This window comes from Callospermophilus lateralis, chromosome 18, assembly GCF_048772815.1.
Source record: "Callospermophilus lateralis isolate mCalLat2 chromosome 18, mCalLat2.hap1, whole genome shotgun sequence".
Classification (NCBI taxonomy): domain Eukaryota; kingdom Metazoa; phylum Chordata; class Mammalia; order Rodentia; family Sciuridae; genus Callospermophilus; species Callospermophilus lateralis.
Genome location: NC_135322.1, coordinates 54790090 through 54809530, shown reverse-complemented (window position 1 = coordinate 54809530; position 19441 = coordinate 54790090). Strand labels below are relative to the sequence as shown.

At 50.2% G+C, this 19441-nt stretch overlaps 1 protein-coding gene across 8 annotated transcripts; it reads left to right on the top strand.

Annotated features, from left to right (window-relative positions):
* Fcsk (fucose kinase) lies at positions 1-19402 on the top strand. 8 transcript variants are annotated; one of them, XM_076839239.2, is made up of 24 exons: positions 1-43; positions 4596-4700; positions 4989-5140; positions 6072-6122; positions 7420-7608; positions 7977-8049; positions 8462-8559; positions 8969-9049; positions 9601-9720; positions 9897-10068; positions 10493-10605; positions 11151-11252; positions 11364-11534; positions 11967-12031; positions 12419-12789; positions 13420-13630; positions 13784-13950; positions 14037-14258; positions 14771-14914; positions 15073-15192; positions 17427-17614; positions 17696-17795; positions 18321-18544; positions 18716-19402. In XM_076839239.2, exons 2-24 carry the CDS (start codon positions 4619-4621, stop codon positions 18800-18802), a joined length of 3303 nt encoding a protein of 1100 aa, XP_076695354.1. In that variant the 5' UTR covers positions 1-43; positions 4596-4618; the 3' UTR covers positions 18803-19402. The 8 variants fall into 8 exon arrangements, 7 of the variants coding, with proteins under 7 accessions (XP_076695354.1, XP_076695352.1, XP_076695353.1 ...); XM_076839237.2 differs by lacking the exon at positions 1-43 and adding an exon at positions 65-293 and having other exon boundaries at positions 7483-7608; XM_076839238.2 differs by lacking the exon at positions 1-43 and adding an exon at positions 65-293 and having other exon boundaries at positions 11463-11534.
* The last annotated feature ends 39 nt before the right edge of the window (positions 19403-19441 follow it).

The window sequence follows — 19441 nt, the reverse complement described above, 5'->3', positions numbered from 1 at the left end:
CCCGCGTTAAAGAGCTGGCTCCGCGAGCGCCCGGCGGCCGCAGGTACGTGGTGCGCGCGACTCCTCGCGGCTCCGCAGTCCTCCCGCGGGCTCCCACCGCCTTCTGCGACCCGCCGCACGCCCAGGTCCCCCCAGGGAAGAGTCTCGAGAGCTTTGCCGGCACCCTCGGGCGCTCACCTACACCAGGGGACTTCCGCTGTCCTACTTCCCTATGGCCTGGGTCTTTCAGCGGAAGTTTAGGGGACTGTGGACGCCTGGGACACGGAGGGACACGCCCCCGACCCCTGAGGCAGGTGGGGCGCTGAATGCAGACGCCGCTCTGATTTTACTTTGAGGCCACCTCCTGCCTCGGTTTACCCCATCAGGTCTCATTATTATGCACAAATCTCCAAGGCATGCCGTTTGTGTAATTTACATTATTGCTTCTTTTCTACCTGTTTTCCAGAAGGCAACAAATTAGAGCCCTCTCTAAGCCTGTTTTTTTTTTTTTTTTCCCCTTCGTGGTGCTAAAATGTGCAAAATCCTTGCCTGGCCCATCTCACTATATATGAGAAGGCCTTATTATTTTAGTCTCTCCCTGGCTCCCCCACTCTATCAGTGTGTTGCCGAGGACATTAAAAAATGTTTTATCTTTGGTGCTGGGGGTATAGCTCAGTTGGAAGAGTGCTTGTCTCTCAAGCCCAAGGCCCTGGGTTCAATCCTCAGCACAAAAAAAAAAAAAAAAAAAAAAAAAGTTTTAGCTTCAGCAGATGAAGTTTTATTTAAAGTGGGCAGAGGGAGGGAGCTGGGGTTGTGGCTCAGTGGTAGAGCGCTTGCCTAGCAGGTGTGAGACAACGGGTTCTTCTGTTCTCAGCATCACATGTAAATAAATAAAGGTCCACTGACAACTTAACAATATTAAAAAAAAAAGAAAGTGGGCAGAGTATTGGAATAATTATGATGTGTGTTCTAAGATTTCTGTATTTCTGAGCACAAATACTGGAGTTTGAAACTTCTGCCTGCCTCTACTAGCTCTGTATGGCCTTAGGTAAGGCAGGGTGTTTTCACCTGTTTTTTTTTTTTTTTTTTAATCCCTTACTGGGATTGAACTCAGGGGCACTTGACCACTGGACCACATCCCTGGCCCTATTTTGTATTTTATTTAGAGACAGGGTCTCACTGAGTTGCTTAGCACCTCCGTTTTGCTGAGGCTGGCTTTGAACTTGAGATCCTCCTGTCTCAGCCTCCCTAGTTGCTGGGATTACAGGCCTGCACCACATTGTTAAGCCACACTTTCCTTTTTTTTTTTTTTTTTTTGGTACAAGAGATAACTTTCCTTTTTCTTTTTGGTTCAGGGGATTGAACCCAGTGGTGCTTAACTACTGAGTTGCATCCCCAGCCCTTTTTTATTTTTATTATTATTACTTTTTAATTTTTATTAAACATACTTTTTAGTTGTTGATGGACCTTTATTTTATTTATTTGTATGTGGTGCTGAGAATCGAACCCAGTGCTTCACACATGCTAGGCAAGTGTTCTACCATTGAGTCACAACCCCAGCCCTACTTTTTTATTTTGAGACAGGGCTCTGTTAAGCTGTTAAGGATAGCCTTGAACTTGTGATCCTCTTGCCTCAGCCTCCCAAGTGTCTGGGATTACAGGCTTGTGCTACTGCACCCAGACCCAATTTAGAGGTTCTTACATTGATTTTCCCCTTAGGTTTCTAAGAGGAGATGACATTATCTTCTTCATGTTAGTTTGGATCCTTGGAAAAACAGAGTAGGTTGGGGTTAGATTTATGAGCTTTTATTGGGGGAAGAAAAAGGGGAGCGAGCTGGGGAGGTGGTGGAGCTGCCAATGTGAAATCTAGGTCTGACCCTTGTGATAGAGTCCTGGAAGGAGGGAGGGATGGGTAGGAAGACTCCGACTACAGTGCAGTTGGAAAGCAGTTTCAGTTGGGGAGTCCTGGAACCACATTTGCCTGTCACTGGAGTCTTGATTTTATATATATATATATATATATAAAATATTTAAGTATTTATTTATTTGTGGTACTGAGGATTGAACCCAGGGCCTTGTGCATGCTAGGCAAGTACTCTACCAACTGAGCAATATCCCCAGCCCTTTATATTTTATTTTTATAGTACTGGGGATTGAGTCCAGGGGCTCTTTTAAATCTCCAGCCCTTTTTATTTTTTGTTTAGAGACAGGCTCTCACTAAGTTGCCAAGGTTATCTTTGAACTTGCGCTGCTTCTGCCTCAGCCTCCTGAGTTGCTGGGATTCTAGGCATGTGCCATTGTGTCAGGCTGTCAGAGGAGTCTGGGTCTACCCTGAGGAATTTGTGGGGAGCAGTTTGTGGAGAGTAGCCTCCATGTAGACAGGAAGGTAGATTCAGACTGCAGGGGGTGTGGGGGGTGGGAGTGTGTCTATCAGTTATACTCTCTGCCTCAGGACACCTAGAGGGTTCAAGGTGCCTTAGGCCACACAGTGAACTGTGGCCACAGTGGAGTTCCTTGCTGTTCCCTTCACAGGGAGAGCCACGTGGGCATCCTAGGGAATGTGTTTGCCCTCATATGCCTGGCTAAATTTTCTAGGTCAGATTTCTTTGGATTACCCCCCTGGGCTTAGCAGGGAGCAGAGCAGTTTCTTTCAGTAGACAGAGGCTTTTCCTGAAAGTCGGGAGAAGCGTGGGAGTTGCTAAATCAGCCATAACTATGGGCTTGGTGGCAGCTGAGTCGGGTATAAGAAGAGACTGGTTGCTGAGATTCAGGTGTCAAGTTGGCTTTTGGCTGGGGTGTGGGCTAACCACTGGATGGATACATAGGGCACATCTTGAACAGTGGCATGTGGCGTGCTTTGACCTTTCTTACACTGAGCTTTAGGAGCTGGAGGGAAGAGGTGACAGGTGTGCTGCTTTGTAGGATAGTAGCAGATCCCTGCCAGAGTCAAATACTAGGGCACATCTCAGGATCCAGCTACAGATGGTTGTGGGAGTGCAGAGGCTCTGTACAGTCAGTTTGGTTTCCCATGGGTTAGAGTGTTGGCTGGCCTGGGGGTACAGGTGAGGCCATAGCTTTGGCTGGAGTTTCCCACCACTTATCAGTACCTTGGAGGAAGATGACTGATGGGTAGGGTGCAACCCCTCTTGCCTCAGAGCCTCTGGGAGAGGAGGTCCCTGAGTGTCTGGATTTCCTCCAACAGTTTTTTTTTTTTTTTTTTTTTTTTTAAGAGAGAGAGAGAGAAAGAATTTTTTAATATTTATTTTTTAGTTTTTTCGGTGGACACAACATCTTTGTTTGTATGTGGTGCTAAGGATCGAACCCGGGCCGCATGCATGCCAGGCGAGCGCGCTACCGCTTGAACCACATCCCTGGCCCCCTCCAACAGGTTTTGCACACCTCCCACAAGTCAGTGTTTGTGTTGGCTGCCCCCTTTCCAGGCAATCTCCCCAGCCTACGGAACCTGGGAGGTTAGGTACTCCTCTCCATCCCTTCCCCAGCTTGAAGCTGGTGACTGAGTGATGAGGGGCTCCTGTTACAGAAAAGGCAGCCCCCTGCTTAAGATGGGACCAGAGATCAATCCTGTCCCACTTGCCTCACTTCCTACCTCCTAAGTGTGCTCTCACAGGAAATGCTACATACCTGCATTTTTATATTATTGTATTAGGGGATTAAACCCAGGGGCTCTTTACCACTGAGTTATATCCCAGCCCTTTTTATTTTTTATTTTGAGACAGGGTCTCACTAAATTGCCAAGGCTGACCTTGAACTTGCAGTCCTCCTTCTGCAGTCCCCCCAGTTGCTGGGATTACAGGTACCACCATGCCTGACTCACTCACATTTTAGAAAGTCAAAACATGCTTGCCACATGATCTGGCAATTCCACTTCCCATGTCCACCTAGAGAAATGAAGTATGCTACTCACACAAATCTGTACCTGAAGGTTAAATAAGAACTTCATTTTAGCCAGTCATAGTGGTGCATACCTATAATCCTAGTGACTTGGGAGGATGAAGCAGGAGGATTGCAAGTTTGAGGCCAGCCTCAGCAATTTAGCAAGGCCCTAAGCAATTTAGTGAGACCCTGTCTCCAAATTAAAAAGGCAAGGAAGGAGGTTAGGGAGGAATGTGGCTTGGTGGTTAAACACCCTGGGTTCAATCCCCAGTACCAAAAAAAAAAAAAAAGAAAGAACGAACTTTATTCATGATTGCCAAAAGCTGGAGACAGTTGAACTATCTTTCAGTGAGTGAACAAATGAATAGACTGTGGTACCTGCACTCCAGGGGATGCTACTTGGCAGAAAAAAAGATAAGGATCAGTTATCAATCTGTGTCTCATAGGCATTATGTTGAAGGAAAGAAGCTAATCTCAAAAGTTCATATTCTGTTTATCTGACATTTTTGAAAAGACAAAACTATAGCTATGGAGAACAGATGAATAGTTATCAGGGGTTAGGGAGGGAGGAGGGTATGACCAAAAAGTAATAGGATGAGGGAGTTTTTGTGATGGTGAGCACAATAATCTATACTTGTATTAAAATTCAAAGGACTATATATCAGAAAGAATTTTAGTGTATAACAATTAAAATCATACACAACAATTTATTGCTGCTTCAGGAAGTTCTTCCACTTTGGCCAGAATGGAGCAGCCAAAGAGGGTTGATTGGACAGTCATCATCCTGACATGCCAGTACAAGGACAGTGTGCAGGTCTTCCAGAGAGGTAGGTGACACCCCCTCCCCACCTTTCCCTCAAGGTAAACCTTCCCCATCCTCTCCCTTGCCAGATCCCTACAGCCCCAGGAACTGATCTCCTGTCTGACCTGGCCCTTCATTGTGCTTGTTTTCTCACCTGTAAAATGGGAGTAAGAGGTTACTCTTACTTATCTGATAAGCATCCATATGAAAATCTAAGTCAAAGAAATCAATGACTATTTCTAGGCTTGCTCAGGTGCTTTGGACCTGGACCGGGAGGTTGGGGGACAGGTCTCAGCATACTTTTTGACCACAGAGCTGGAAGTGAGGCAAAAGCGGGAGCAGATCCCCACTGGGACACTGTTACTGGCTGTGGAGGACCCTGAGACACGCGTGGGCAGTGGAGGAGCTACCCTTAATGCGCTGCTGGTGGCTGCTGAGCACCTGAGTGCCCGTGCAGGCTTCACCGTGAGTGATTCCCAGCTGCTGCCCCTCTGGCCCTGTTCTTGTTGGAATCAGATAATTTCCAAGATTTCCACCTCTCTGGCTCTGTTGCCCTGACCAGGTCAGCATTTGGCTTGTGCTTTAGAATCTGTACTTTGGCTAGACTCATCCCTGCCATGCCGCCCAGGTGAGAGCAGAAGGCAGGGTCTGCCTTTGTAGTGTTTTTAGAAAGTTGGAACCAATATCTCAATGGGAGGTTTTCTGGCTTTTTAAAAGTTTGAAGATTCCCAGCTACTTGGGAGGCTGAGGCAGAGAATTGCCAGTTTGAAGCCAGCCCTGGCTACTTAGCAAGACTGTGTCTCAAAATAAAAAGGGCTGGGCATATAGCTTAGTGGAAGAGTATCCCTGGGTTCAGTCCCTAGTAATGGAAAACAAAGAATAACAACAACAACAACAAAAAAACCTCAACAAACAAGAAGCAGTGTTCAAAGATCTTGCTATCCTGGGTTGTCAGTCATACTTGTTTGGAACTGAGATGTGGCCCTCCTTTGGGACATGTGAGTCAGTGTCCTCACACACACCCAGCCACTTTTGGTCACCTTGTCTGCATAGCATGGAGAGTGAGGGTGGTCACAGAGATGGCATGGGTAGGGGATGGGGACACTGGTTGCTGAGTAGCTGACATTCCCTGAGTCACCCAGCTGTATGGCCTCAAGTCATTGCCTACAGCTGCCTATCCAAACTGAGGGCATGGAGGTGGCCTAGGTAGAGAGCTGCTGGCTCCCTTACCCAGGCCAGGGCTGCCTCTCCCCTGTTTGGGGCCATTGGTCTTGACTTGGTCTTTGTCCTTTTGGTACCTGAGTGGACTTGTGTCGGAGTCCCTCCTTAGACAGGTCTTCCTCCAGGTGCCATTTGCTCAAGGCCTCTGTCCACCGGGCTCTCTCTCTCCTGACAGGTGGTCACATCTGATGTCCTGCATTCATCCTGGATCCTCATCCTACACATGGTAAGTGGAATTATGGGCATGGGCAATGTAAAGCATCAGAACCCTGATTCTCAGGGTTGGGTGGTACTTGAGGAATTGTCTACCATTATGCATGTGAAAGGTGTTCATTGTGCATGTGCAAGGTGTTCATTTTGCAAATCCCAAAGAATCAGAATCAATCAAAATGTCCAAAAATTGGAAACTGGCTAAATATATACAGTATGTCCTTCAGACAGATTAAAAGGTCTATCTTTATGCATTGACCTAGAATGAGACTTTTTTTTTTTTTTTTTTTTGGTGCCAGGAATTGAACTCAGGGTCACTTAACCACTGAGCTACATTCTCAGCCCTTTTTATTTTTTTAATTTTGAGATAAGGTATTGCTAAGTGACTTAGGGTCTCACTAAATTGATGAGGCTGAACTTGCTGTCCTCCTGTCTCAGCATTCTGAGCTACTGGGATTACAGGTGTGCACCACCATGCTCAGCTAGAATGAGACCTACCAACTCAGTAACCTTGGCAAGTCACTAGACATTCATCTGTTGTATGTGTGTATGGTGCTGGGGTTGAACGTAGGGCTTTGTGCATGCTAGGCAGGTATTGTGCTACTAAGCTACATCCTGGTGTCTTCATATATAAAGCAAGAACAGCAACAACTCCTCCTTCATGTAGATGTGAACGTGGTTATGGACGTGCTGAGATGACCCACATGAATACTTAAAACAGGGTCTGGCTTACTCCAAGTGCTCAGTGAAAAAGGCCTGTGACAGAAGTTTGTGTGGAATGATCTCAGTTTTAATTTTTTTTCTTTTGGTGATACTGGGCTAAACCCAGGTCTTCTTACACTGAACTATGTCCCCAGCCCTTATTTTATTTTGAGACAGGGTCGGCCTTGAACTTTGTGATTTTCCTGCCTCAGCCTTATCAGAATCATCTCATTCTTCTTTTTTTTTTAATGTTTTTTTAGTTGTAGTTGGTCACAATACCTTTATTTTATTTATTATTTTTTATGTGGTGCTAAAGATCGAACCCACGCCTCACACGTACTAGGTGAGCGCTCTGCCACTGAGCCACAACCCCAGCCCAGAGAATCATCTCATTCTTGTAAAAAAAATCATTTAAAGTATAAATTAAAGTCTGATAGAATGTATCTCAAATTAGGGCAGTAGTTAGTATCTGAGGGATAGTTTTCCTTTTTGCATATTTGAATTTTCTGGTTTTTTTATAGTAATCATGTTCATTAAAAAAATTGTAAGGGAAATTGCTAAGAAAACATTTTTTATACATCTTATACTCGATGACTGCCACCCTTGCACAGATGATGAGGTGTCCCAGTTTTCCTGCCCCCAGAGCTCCTTCACCAATCCCTGCTCCCACCCAGGGTCGAGACTTTCCCTTTGATGACTGTGGCCGGGCCTTTACCTGCCTCCCTGTGGAGAACCCCCAGGCCCCTGTGGAGGCCTTGGTCTGCAACCTGGACTGCTTGCTGGATATCATGACCCACCGGGTAAGCCACATGGTGGCCCAGGGGCCTTTTCCTGACTAGAGCCACCTCTCCCATACTGTGCCACCAGATAAGGTCTGTGCCAGTTCAGATAGGAGACCCCAGAAAGTTCAGGTATTTAATTTGTTATAGCCTCAATTTGGTCTTGGCCACCTTGAGGGAAGGTGTGCTCTAGGTGGGACAGAGGGTGGTGATCATTGGTACCATAGGTCTTGAGAGGCCCCTGTTACTTAAGGAGTAGACTCCCCTGGGATGAGTTTGCTGCTGGGGCATGTGAAACAGGCCAACATGCCTGTGAGGGAGTAGAGAAAGGGCTGGGCCAGGCCATCCAGCTGCTTTCTCTCTTTTTCTTTTTTTCCTATCCCCTGAAGCTGGGCCCAGGCTGTCCCCCAGGTGTGTGGGTCTGCAGCACTGACATGTTGCTGTCTGTTCCTTCAAACCCTGGTAAGTCTGAAAGGGCCTGGGATCACCTTCCCTTGCCACAGCTAGGGTAGGCTTTACCTTTCTAGCCCATTCTGTTTCTGGGCCTTCAGAAGGGAGGCTTAGGATATAGAGATGAAGCCCGGGAGGCAGGCTTTCCCTTGCTACGACTCAGTATGCCTGTCTATAGAATGGACTCAGCAGTGCTGCCCCTCCCACCCCACAGGGCTTTGTGGAAGTACTTTGGGAGATAAGGGTTGTTATTCTCTAGAGGAGTGTCCATTTGGTTTTGGAAACCATGTTCCCTTTTATTTATATCCATATTCCCTTTAGAGGTGCCCAGATACCCAGCCCTGGGCTCTTGCTTCTCTGTAACTGGGGGTTCCTTGCCTTGGGTTGGGGCCCCTGGCAGCCTCCTGTATGTGCTACTCCACAGGGATCAGCTGGGATGGTTTTCGGGGAGCCAGAGTGATCGCCCTTCCTGGGAGCCCAGCTTATGCTCTGAATCATGGTGTCTACTTCACTGACTCCCAGGTACTGCCTCTGGGGACGGCTGAGCTGGCTGGGATGGCCTTCAAGTCCCATGCATTAGGAAACCCCTTGTCCTGGTCTTGATCTGGTCCTTGGTCCCAGCATGGTCTTGAGCCTGCCGTGCTTTTCCATGGCCACAACTCTGGGCTCACTTACCTTTTGCCACAGATGCATTTCAGTCTGACTGCTTGCCAGGCTCAGGTAGGGCTCCCAGGCAGTACCCACGATTAAAGCTGGTTCTCACCCTCTGTGGATAGAATTCTTAGGTGCTTGTGTCCCCTGAGTGTGCTGCTGCCTGCCAGACTTGCATGATAAGTTTTCATTTGGAGAACACTTGTTGATACCTATGGCAATATTGCCTTCTGTGTCCTCTCTTGCTCCCTTCTCCAACTCTGAACATCCCCCCACATAGGGCTTCGTTTTGGACATTTACTACCAGGGCACTGATGCAGAGATACGGCGGTGTATCCAGCCTGATGGGCATGTGCCACTGGTATGGCTGCTGGGCTCCAGATGGGGGTCTTTGAGGACATTTTGGGATGGGAGGGAGAATTTGCTTTCCTCTCTCGGGAAAAACCACACTCATTCTGGAAGCTTCCAGAGCAGGCTAGAACCAGAATCTGAGGATGATCTAGAACTGGCTTTTAGGGGAGCAGCTGTAGCCAGAATCTGAGGAAGGGGTAGCCTTGGAATTTGGGGTTTGTCCTGAACCCGAAAGCCTAGAACCAGAATGTGAGGAAGTCAGGGAATGCAGTTGGCAGGACGTAGAGAAGCAAATTCAGGATTTTTCCATAATGAAGGACAAGATGGGAGTAGTGGGGAAGTGTCGGGGACTGGACTGTGGGGAAGGTGGAGAACTAGGCTTGGGAGGAGTATTGAAAAGTGTCTTGGTGGGAGCTGCCCCAAGTATGCCTGGAGTCTGGGTGCTGGGGCGGCTCAGAAGACTGGGACTGGTGTGGCATCTATCCTCCCTGGGCCCAGCCGGTCATCCCTGAGCCTGGTCTCAGCACCTGTGCTACGTGACCTTTTTGGGGGCCTTTCCAGGTCTCTGGGGTTGTCTTCTTCTCTGTGGAGACTGCTGAACACCTCTTGGCCACCCACGTGAGCCCACCTCTAGATGCCTGCACCTATATGGGCTTGGACTCTGGAGCCCGGCCTGTTCAGGTAACTGGGGGAGGGCAGCTAGGGGTCCCTGGATGGGGACAAGGTGGTATATGACCTCAGCCCCTTCCCCTCTCTGGATCAGCATCTCTGCTGATGGGACCATCCTAGCTCAACCTTGGGATTGTGGGTCCCAACCCCTGCCCCACCAATAGCTATGCTTCTTACCCTTGCTCTAGCTGTCCCTGTTTTTCGACATCCTGTTCTGCATGGCTCGAAACGTGAAGAGGGAGGACTTCTTGGCTGGGAGGCCCCCAGAAATGGGGCAGGGTGACATGGAGATAGCAGGTTACCTGCAGGGTGCCCGGGCTCAGCTGTGGAGGGAGCTGCGTGACCAGCCTCTCACCATGGGTGGGTACTGTCCATTGGCTCTGAGTTGGAGAGATCCTGGGAGGGAGGACCCCCAGAATGAGGCTGTCCTCTGCATTCTGGACCAGGCAGCGTGTCTCATAGACTAGACAATCACACCCTCCCCATCCAGAGCCCTTCCACTGAGATACCTCTTCTCCCATCTTTGCTTTTCTTTTTTCTTGGACTGCAATCCTGCTGTGTCCGCTTGTTAGCTGTAGGGCTTTGGGCAGGTTGTGGAACCTCTGGACTTCAGGTTCCCCTTAACCCAATAGGCTCATCACCACAGCTGCCCTGCCAGAGGTGCAGCGTGTGCAGAGGGAGGTGGGGGAGGTGTCTAATGAAGGTGTCTGTGCTGGCAGGAGACCCAGTCTGGCTCCTGACCTACAGCAGGCATGGGGTTGGGGTCATACTTTTGTCTTTACAGTGTATATCCCTGACGGCAGTTATAGCTACATGACCACCTCAGCCAGTGAATTCCTGCACATATTCACACTGCCTGGGGTCTCTGGGCCCCAGATCATTCACTCCCAGGTGGAGGTGAGACCTACCTACTCCTTAGAGGTACCTGCTGGGTGCTTGGGGTCGGGTGGGATGTGGGCTTTAGGGAGGGACCAATACACCTTGAACAAATTACTCTGGAATGTAGATGTTTTCATCTCTATTATACGTGAGGCATGGGAGACTCAGAGAGGCTGAGTAACTTACCCAAGGCCACAGAACTGCTAAGTGACCAAGTCAGGATTTTACATTATGGTTCGCCTGATTGAGAAACTAATGACAACCTTTCTGTGGGGTCTGCTTGGGGAGAGAGGTACATATGAAGATATGGACCTAGGTTAGTGCCATGATGCTCAGGAAAGGGGCAGGCTAATTCAGAGGTGGCCTTGGAGTTGGAGGATGTTGGGTAGGTGAGATGGGAAAGGCCTCAGGCTGGGGCCAGGACAGGTCCAGAGAGGGGTCTGGCTGGCCAAAGGACATGGGAACAGTGGGCCTTGTGTTCAATACCCAGATGCTTTGTTGTTGGGGAGGGTCAGGTCAGCCCTGGGTTCTCAACCTTAAGACCTCTCTCTTTGGCTTCACAGAAACTACAGCTCCTGGGGGCCCGGAGCTCTGTAGTCAGCTGCCTGTTGGAGGGTGCCATTCACCTGGGGCCTGGGAGTGTCTTGCAGCACTGCCACTTGCGGGTGAGGCCTGCGAGCATGGGTAGGGGCGGGTTGAGAGTGGCCAGTGTCCTACATGTTGGGGGCTTGCCTGTGTGCTTGTCTACCCAGGATGCCTCTCCTTTTCCCCACCAGGGACCCATTCACATTGGTACTGGCTGCTTTGTGAGTGGCTTGGATGTAGCACAGTCCAAGGCACTGCATGGCCTGGAGCTGCGTGACCTTGTCCTGCAGGGACACCATGTGCGGCTCCCTGGCTCCCTAGGCTGTGCCTTCACCCTGATTGGCCGCCTGGACAGCTGGGAAGTAGGTATCTGCCTTATATCTCCTCACCCCCATCTTCAGGCTTTGAGGGCCCCAGCCCACCCTGGGCCCTCTGAGGCTTGGCCTTAGCGGTAGACTGTGGGTGCTTATGGCCAGGAGGTCTCAACAGGCCTTTGCCTCTTGCTTGTCTGCCTTGTGAGGGGGTTGGGTGATTTTTTTTCCCCCCATTTTGCAGGCTGGAGACTTAGATTCAGAGAGACAGAGTCAGCTGTGAAAGATCAGACGTGGAACCCCAGATTTTGCTCCAAATTCTAGGCACCCAAGCAGAGTATCGAGGTCTTTTCAGAATTTGCTTGGGTGTGTGCTCACATCTCCTCTAGTCCTTGCTGGAGCAGCAGTCTGCCCTCTGGCCTAGAATCCCTAATCCTTTTCTGGGGTCCCCACAACCCTGACTGCTTCCTCCTCTTCCCACAGAGACAGGGGGAAGGCACATATCTCAACATGTCCTGGAATGAATTCTTCAAGAAGACAGGCATTCGGTAAGCTGATGCCTTGGCATGCTCTGTGGGCCCAGGCAACTAGGGTGGCCTCTTTGTGGCTTATTCCTTTCTTTGCCCTACAGTAGCCCCATCCCCCTTACCATCCCCCTTACCATTCCCCTTACCATCCCTCCAGGCCTGGGGTAGTTTGGGGCAGCTGGATCCTTGCCAATACTTTTCCCTCTGGGCAACTCCAAACCCCTGGGTATGCTCCGACTTTTAGATTTTTGTTCGGTGACCTGTGGAGCATGGCCTTGCTTTCTGAACTGTCCTCTGTGCTGCCCCTGGAGGAGTTTATACTGTCCCCATGAATTGGCAGGCAGGTCAGGGTTTCGGGAGGAGGCACCCTTGGCTTCCCTCTTACTAATGTGATTCTCCCCACCTCAGAGATTGGGACCTGTGGGACCCAGACACACCCCCTGCAGAGCGTTGTCTTCTCAGTGCCCGCCTTTTTCCTGTGCTCCATCCTTTGAGGGCTCTGGGGCCCCGGGACATGCTATGGATGCTGGATCCCCCAGAGGATGGGGGTGAAGCCCTGAGGGCCTGGCGAGCCTCTTGGCGCCTGTCCTGGGAGCAGTTGCAGCCGCACCTGGACCGGGCAGCCACACTGGCCTCCCGCCGGGACCTGTTCTTCCGCCAGGCTCTGCATAAGGCACAGCATGTGCTGGAGAACCGGCAGGACCTCAGCCTGTGCCCACTAATCCGGGCTGCTGTCCATGAGGGCTGTTCTGGGCTACTGCTGGCCACACTGGACCAGGGTGAGTCAGCCCAGGGTCGCTGGTCCTGCATGCCCTATGCACCAATTGCCATGACTAGGAGCCATGTGACTTCACAGCAGTGGAGACACCCAATGGAGTTTACTTAGCTTTTTGGGAAACTTCATCTCTATCAGTGGGAAATTTGGTCAGGGTTATGGCCTGGTTGCTTAGTCTCTGGGTCCTAGAAACATGAGCAAACTTGCATGTTCTATGCTGGGTGCCAGGGTGTATGTCTGAGGCCCCACACATATTTTCTGGGGGCTTAGAGCCTTTACTTTGGAGGTAGTGCCTCATTCATAGTCCCACAAAGCACTGGAACTGTGAAGCATTAATGGTCCCTGTTTAAGTCACTCTCCCACACAGCTAGTTGCTGGGGAGATTGAGCTTGAACCTGGGTGGTTTGACCGCTGAACCTGAGCTCTTAACTGCTGTGGGTGTCCTGGGTCAGAGTGAAGAAGCACATTTGGGCTGGAGCTGTCAAGATGAGAACTTCTGCCGGGCAGAGAATAGGGTACATTCACAGGCAGGGGTGAGGGATCCAGAGTGTTTGGGGACTATTGAGTAGTCTTTGGGAGCAAAGGGTGTTGGAAATAAGCTCCTTCCCTGTCATCCCTAACTCCTAACCTCCAGTTGCAGCGAGGGCAGGAGATCCTGGTGTGGTAGCACGTGCTCTGGCCTGTGTGGCGGATGTACTGAGCTGCATGGCAGAGGGCCAGGGAGGCTTACGGAGTGGGCCAGCTGCGAATCCTGAATGGATGCGCCCCTTCTCATACCTGGAGTGTGGAGACCTGGCAGCAGGTGTGGAGGCACTTGCCCAGGAGAGGGACAAATGGCTGAGCAGGTGGGTACTAATGAAAGTCACAACCCTTTGAGAAGCCCCTGGCCATCCAGGGAAATAGCCCTTGATGGTGGAAGCCCAGAGACAGGTGGGTCATCCAGGCTAACTGCCCCCAGCTTGAGGTGCCATGTTGCTATCTTCCTTCCCTCTGGGCAGGCCAGCCTTATTGGTGCGAGCTGCCCGCCACTATGAGGGGGCTGGGCAGATCCTGATCCGCCAGGCTGTGATGACAGCCCAGCACTTTGTCTCCATGGAGCCAGTGGAGCTGCCAGCACTTGGGCAGTGGGTGATAGCTGAGTGTCCAGCCCGTGTGGATTTCTCTGGTGAGCTCCTTTTGGGGTTAGGGGTGACAGTAATCACACAGGGCCAGGCTGGCAGGCTCCATGACCAGCTTGTCAAACTTCTACAGGGGGCTGGAGTGACACACCACCGCTTGCCTATGAGCATGGTGGGGCAGTGCTGGGCCTGGCTGTGCGAGTAGATGGCCGCCGGCCTATTGGGGCCAGGGCACGTCGCATCCTAGAACCTGAGTTGTGGCTGGCCGTGGGGCCTCGGCAGGATCAGATGGCTGTGAAGATAGTGTGCCGGAGCCTGGACGACCTGCAGGATTACTGCCAGCCCCATGCCCCAGGTCAGGACATCTGTGGATGGGGATGGCATATGCAGCCAGCCAGGGTCGGGGCAGAACCTGGAGCTCTCTCCAGATAGGACTGCAGGCTCCTGGGACCTAGCCAGTATGGTTGAAGAGCCCCCAAAGGAAAGGAAAGGGCTGGAAGTCACCCTGCCTAGGCACATACAGGCACGAGAAATAGAATGAGGGGCTGTGGTTGTGGCTCAGCGGTAGAGTACTTGCCTAGCATGCGTGAGGCTCTGGGCTCCATCCTTAACACCACATAAAAATAAACAAATAAATAAAGGTATTGTGTCCATTTGCAACTGGGGAAAAAAAAAAAAGAAATAGAGATGACACTTTTGCCCATGTTAGAGACCCTATTGTGGCTTGAGGATGGGGCCTGTGCTGCTGCTGGACTTTATTCCACCAGATGAACCCTATCCCAGACTGGGAAGTTGCAAGGTTTGGTGGGATATCTGATTTGTGTCACAAGAAACCAAATTATTTACTTTGTGCCTATTCCTCTACAGGGGCCCTCCTGAAGGCAGCCTTTATCTGTGCGGGGATTGTGCACATCCACTCTGAGCGCCCACTGCGTGAACAACTGCTGCATACCTTTGGGGGTGGCTTTGAGCTGCACACCTGGTCTGAGCTGCCCCATGGTTCCGGCCTTGGTGAGTGGGCTCTGGCTCCCTGCTGCCCACCTGCCTTATCATAGCTCTCTAGCTTGGCTTGCAAACCCCCCTCCCTAACCTCTGCACAGCCAAAGAGTGGGGCAGGATTGGCCCGGCAGAGGTGGTTCATGCCTAATGCCTTCCTTTGTGCCCTGCAGGTACCAGCAGCATCCTGGCAGGTGCTGCCTTGGCTGCCTTGCAGCGGGCTGCAGGCCGGGTGGTGGGCATGGAGGCCCTGATACATGCAGTTCTACACCTGGAGCAGGTGCTCACCACAGGTATGAGATGGCCCAGGGTGGGGCTATCTTTCCCAAGGCCTTGGGGAGATCCCCTGAGTTTACATGGAATTTTCCAGCAGCCACATAACTGTACTGCTCCTTAAAATGGTTGTAGTTTATCACTTTGATATTCTCTAGTGGTTTTCAACTTGAAATGTTCTATCTTGAAGGTGCTGATGTCTTATAACCACCTACTGAGTGCCAGAATCTGTTGCGCTTTTCATGTGTGTTGGGTATCTGTGGGCACGAGTCACTAGTTTCTCTTACTCTTCCCGCTTCCAGACTGTCCTTCAGGGTCAGTGGGGAAAACAGTATGGAGTGAAGGAGAGACTTCAGCCTGCCCTTTTGGCAATGTGCCTTTTTCTTGGTCATTTGTACCCCTGCTGCTCTCCAGCCATATGGAGGAGCAGCAAGGGCCAACCAAGGATATGATCTAATCGGATGTTCCTGGCACCAGGCCTCTCTCCTCCTGGATGCTGTGTTGCCTTGGAATCATGCATCAATAGAGCAGTCAGGGACTTGTCTGATTCCAGATCCTAGGCTGTTCATTTCACCCAGGCCTGGTCTCCAGCATGGCTCTGGAATAAAACTGCCACAGATGCTGGATTATGGCAGCCATACTCCTCTTCCTCTGCAGCCAGCCCTCTGCTTTCATTGAAATGACTCATAGTCCATAACAGGTAGTCATTAGTGAAAGGGTTAGATAGAGAGTTCTTTTCAGTTTCCTTTGGGGTGTGCTATTCAAGTTCTTCATTTGGTCAACTGACAGCTATTTATTGAGAATCTACTGGGGATCAAATGAGGAAAAACATGGTTCTTGCTTTTAAAAGTCATAGTGTATAAAGAAGATGGACATTAATCAATAACCACTTTAGTGAGTGTATCTTGTTAAACCGCACTAAGTGCTCTGAAGGAGAGGGGCACATTTCAAGGGGTTTTTGACATTTTGAATTGTATCCTATCACTGTGTTTTAGCTAGAAAGTTCCAGTTCCTCTTTCCATTTGCATTCTGTACTTTAAATCCTTTCAGGCCCTTTCTCAATTATCAAAAGCCTGTCTCAGGTTTCTGGGGATGTGGCTCAAGCGGTAGCGCGCTCGCCTGGCATGCGTGCGGCCCGGGTTCGATCCTCAGCACCACATACAAACAAAGCCGTTGTGTCCGCCGAAAACTGAAAAATAAACATTAAAAATTTAAAAAAAAAAAAAAAAAAAAAGCCTGTCTCAGAAGCAACTCAAGTTCTGTCAGTATTTTAAAATTTTTTGTTGGTACCAGGGATTGAACCCAGGGGCATTTTACCACTGAGCTACATCCCTAGTCCTTTTTAAATTTTTTACTTTGAGACAGGGTCTTGCTAAGTTGATTTGGGCCTCACTAAATTGCTGAAGCTGGCCTTGAACTTGTGATCCTTTCACCTCAGCCTCCTGAGTTGCTGGGATTACAAGTATGTGCCATAACATGTGGCCACTTTTGTTTGTTTATTTTTGGTACTGGGAATTACACCCAGGGGCACTTTATCACTGAGCTTCATCCCCAGCCCTTTTTATTTTTTATTTTGAGAATCTCACAGGGTCTTTCTAAGTTCGTGAGGCTGGCCTTGATTTTGTAATCCTCCTGCTTTTAGCTTCCCAAGCTGCTATAATTACAGGTGTGCATCACTGTGCTCAGTTACTTTTATTTATTTTTAAATAAATGATGTTGATCCTCCTGCCTTAGCCTAAGTAGTTGGGACTATAGGCATGTGCTACTTTGCCCAACTTCGTCACTTATATAGCTTCAAAGGGAAGAAATTCATAACTTTTATTACTAAAGCAAGATGTATTCATCTTTGAAGTTAAATTAAAAAATTAGAAATACTGAAAAGCTTATTTCCAACATAAACTGAGAAGACAAGAGGGGACCATTAGCTACGGGAATTACTATCCCCTCTCTTCTGGCTTTAACTTCCCAGGAAGGGAGGGTTAGTTACAGTTGTTCTTTGATATGGTTTACCCGAATTCCACACTGAGGCCTGTGAATACTAAACTTGGCCCTGGACTGCAGCCTTCTCCCTTGCTGGGACTGGGCTGCACCCAGGTATGGGGACAGAAGCTGAATAGCTTACCTGTCCCAGCTGGAGTGGGGGAACTGTCTTCCCATATTGGTCTCAGCCACGGATGCAGGGTCAGGAGCTTGTGCTGGAATAGTGAAGTTGGGCCACTTAGGCTCCAACAATGATAGGGCCCCGGGATTGCAGGAGGTGGCTGGCAGGACCAGGTGGGTGGCCTAATGCCTGGCATCAAGATGGGGCACTCCCGGGCCCAGCTGCCACTGAAGGTGGAGGTCGAAGAGATCACTGTGCCCGAGGGCTTTGTCCAGAAGCTCAATGACCACCTGCTCCTGGTGTACACTGGCAAAACCCGCCTGGCACGGAATCTACTGCAGGTGAGCCCAAGCCTAGGATGAGGGAGGCAGTGGCACAGCGGGGCTTGGGTCTTCATCATACCTCTTCTGCTCCACCTGCAGGATGTGCTGAGGAGTTGGTATGCCCGGCTGCCTGCTGTGGTACAGAATGCCCACAGTCTGGTGCAGCAGACCAAGGAGTGCGCAGAAGCCTTCCGCCAAGGTGAGGTGTTCCTTCCAAGGGAGGTTGGGGCATGAAGAGCAGGAGCCTTGACAGTATGGATCTTAGAGGCTAGGGGCCTTTCTAGGTTTGGCATAGGCCCAAGGTATGAAGGCCTCCAGGGATGGAAGCATTCCGTCTGTCCCCTCCAGGATCTCACACGTAAGATAGGAACCATGTGGACAAAACTTGACTCATGAGAAAGGCCCTTCAGTACCACATAACAGGAAGCAGATGAGGAAAGAGTCTCATCCTGTTGCATGGAAGTCAGAGCTAAGCAGGGTTCCAAGTGTGTGGCTACAGTGTTTTCTGAATACTGACTATGCTGGGTGGGCACCATGTCAGTTGCTTTTTGTGGATTAGTCCTCAGCCCTGTGTAGTGAGCTTTATTATTCCTCTTTCCTGCCAGTGCAGCACTGGGACAATCGGGACACCGGTATAGTGCCTCTTTGCACTGCATTTCCTCTACCAGTGGGTGTTGAGTGTCTTGGCCCAGGCATGCCACTCCCTTCTTTGCCCCAACTCCAGGAAGCCTGCCTCTACTGGGACAGTACCTGACCTCATACTGGGAACAGAAGAAGCTCATGGCTCCAGGCTGTGAGCCCCTGGCTGTGCGGCGAATGATGGATGTCCTGGCTCCCCATGTACATGGCCAGAGCCTGGCAGGGGCAGGTGGTGGGGGCTTTCTCTATCTGTTGACCAAGGAGCCACGGCAGAAGGAGGCTTTGGAAGCTGTGCTGGCCAAGACTGAGGTACAACAGAGTGTCAGAGTCGGTAGCTGGTGGGGGTGAGACACCTCACTGGAGCCTACCAACTTACCAGGGGCTGCATCTACAAGTCCCCCTGGTCCTGCTGCCTTAGTCCAGCCTCTAGAAGGCCTGAGAGTTGCTCAGAGCCCTCTAAGCACCTTCTCTCCTATCCAGGGCCTTGGCAACTACAGCGTCCACCTGGTGGAAGTGGATACTCAGGGCTTGAGCCTGCAACTTCTAAGGAATGAGGCCTCCTCCTGATGCTTTGCAATGAAGCTGGGCAATACCTGGAGCTGTCTTTCCTTTTCCTCTTTCCCCTGTGGGAAATCTCAGCCTGCTATGCCCCATTTATTTCTTTGAATCTGCTTCCAAAGGAAGTAAGACTTGGGCAAGTGAGGCAATGCTTAGGGACAGACTGTATGTACATCCTGTCTGACAATAGCTGAGGCTTGGCTTCTGCTCCATCTGAACTCAGGAATGTTCTAAGCTGTGTCCTATGTGGCCTTTACAAATTCTGTATCCCAGTGTAGGCCTTGGCTTTTTCTCCACTAGGACCGTGGAGGAAGGGAATGACAACCAGCCACACCAGGTGACTAAGGAATCCTTTGGTGAGGCCAACCCTGGAGAGGCCCTTTGAGTCATTTCCTGTGGCCTGTTTTAGTGTTGGAGGCATGCGTAACCCTCATTCCTCAGCTCTTCTGGGGGAGTGGGTTGAGGGTGGGGCTCCATGGGGTCCTGCAGCAATTTTCTACCCACCCAGGCCTTAACCAGAAACACTACAGACAGTGCTAAAGGACCCAGTGCCTGTGGGCAGTGGCTTCTCAAGAAGGACATCTTGGAATAAATTCACTTTGCCCTTCATGGTTCTCAGAAAGCTTTCTTGTTCCTGCTGGGAGCAAT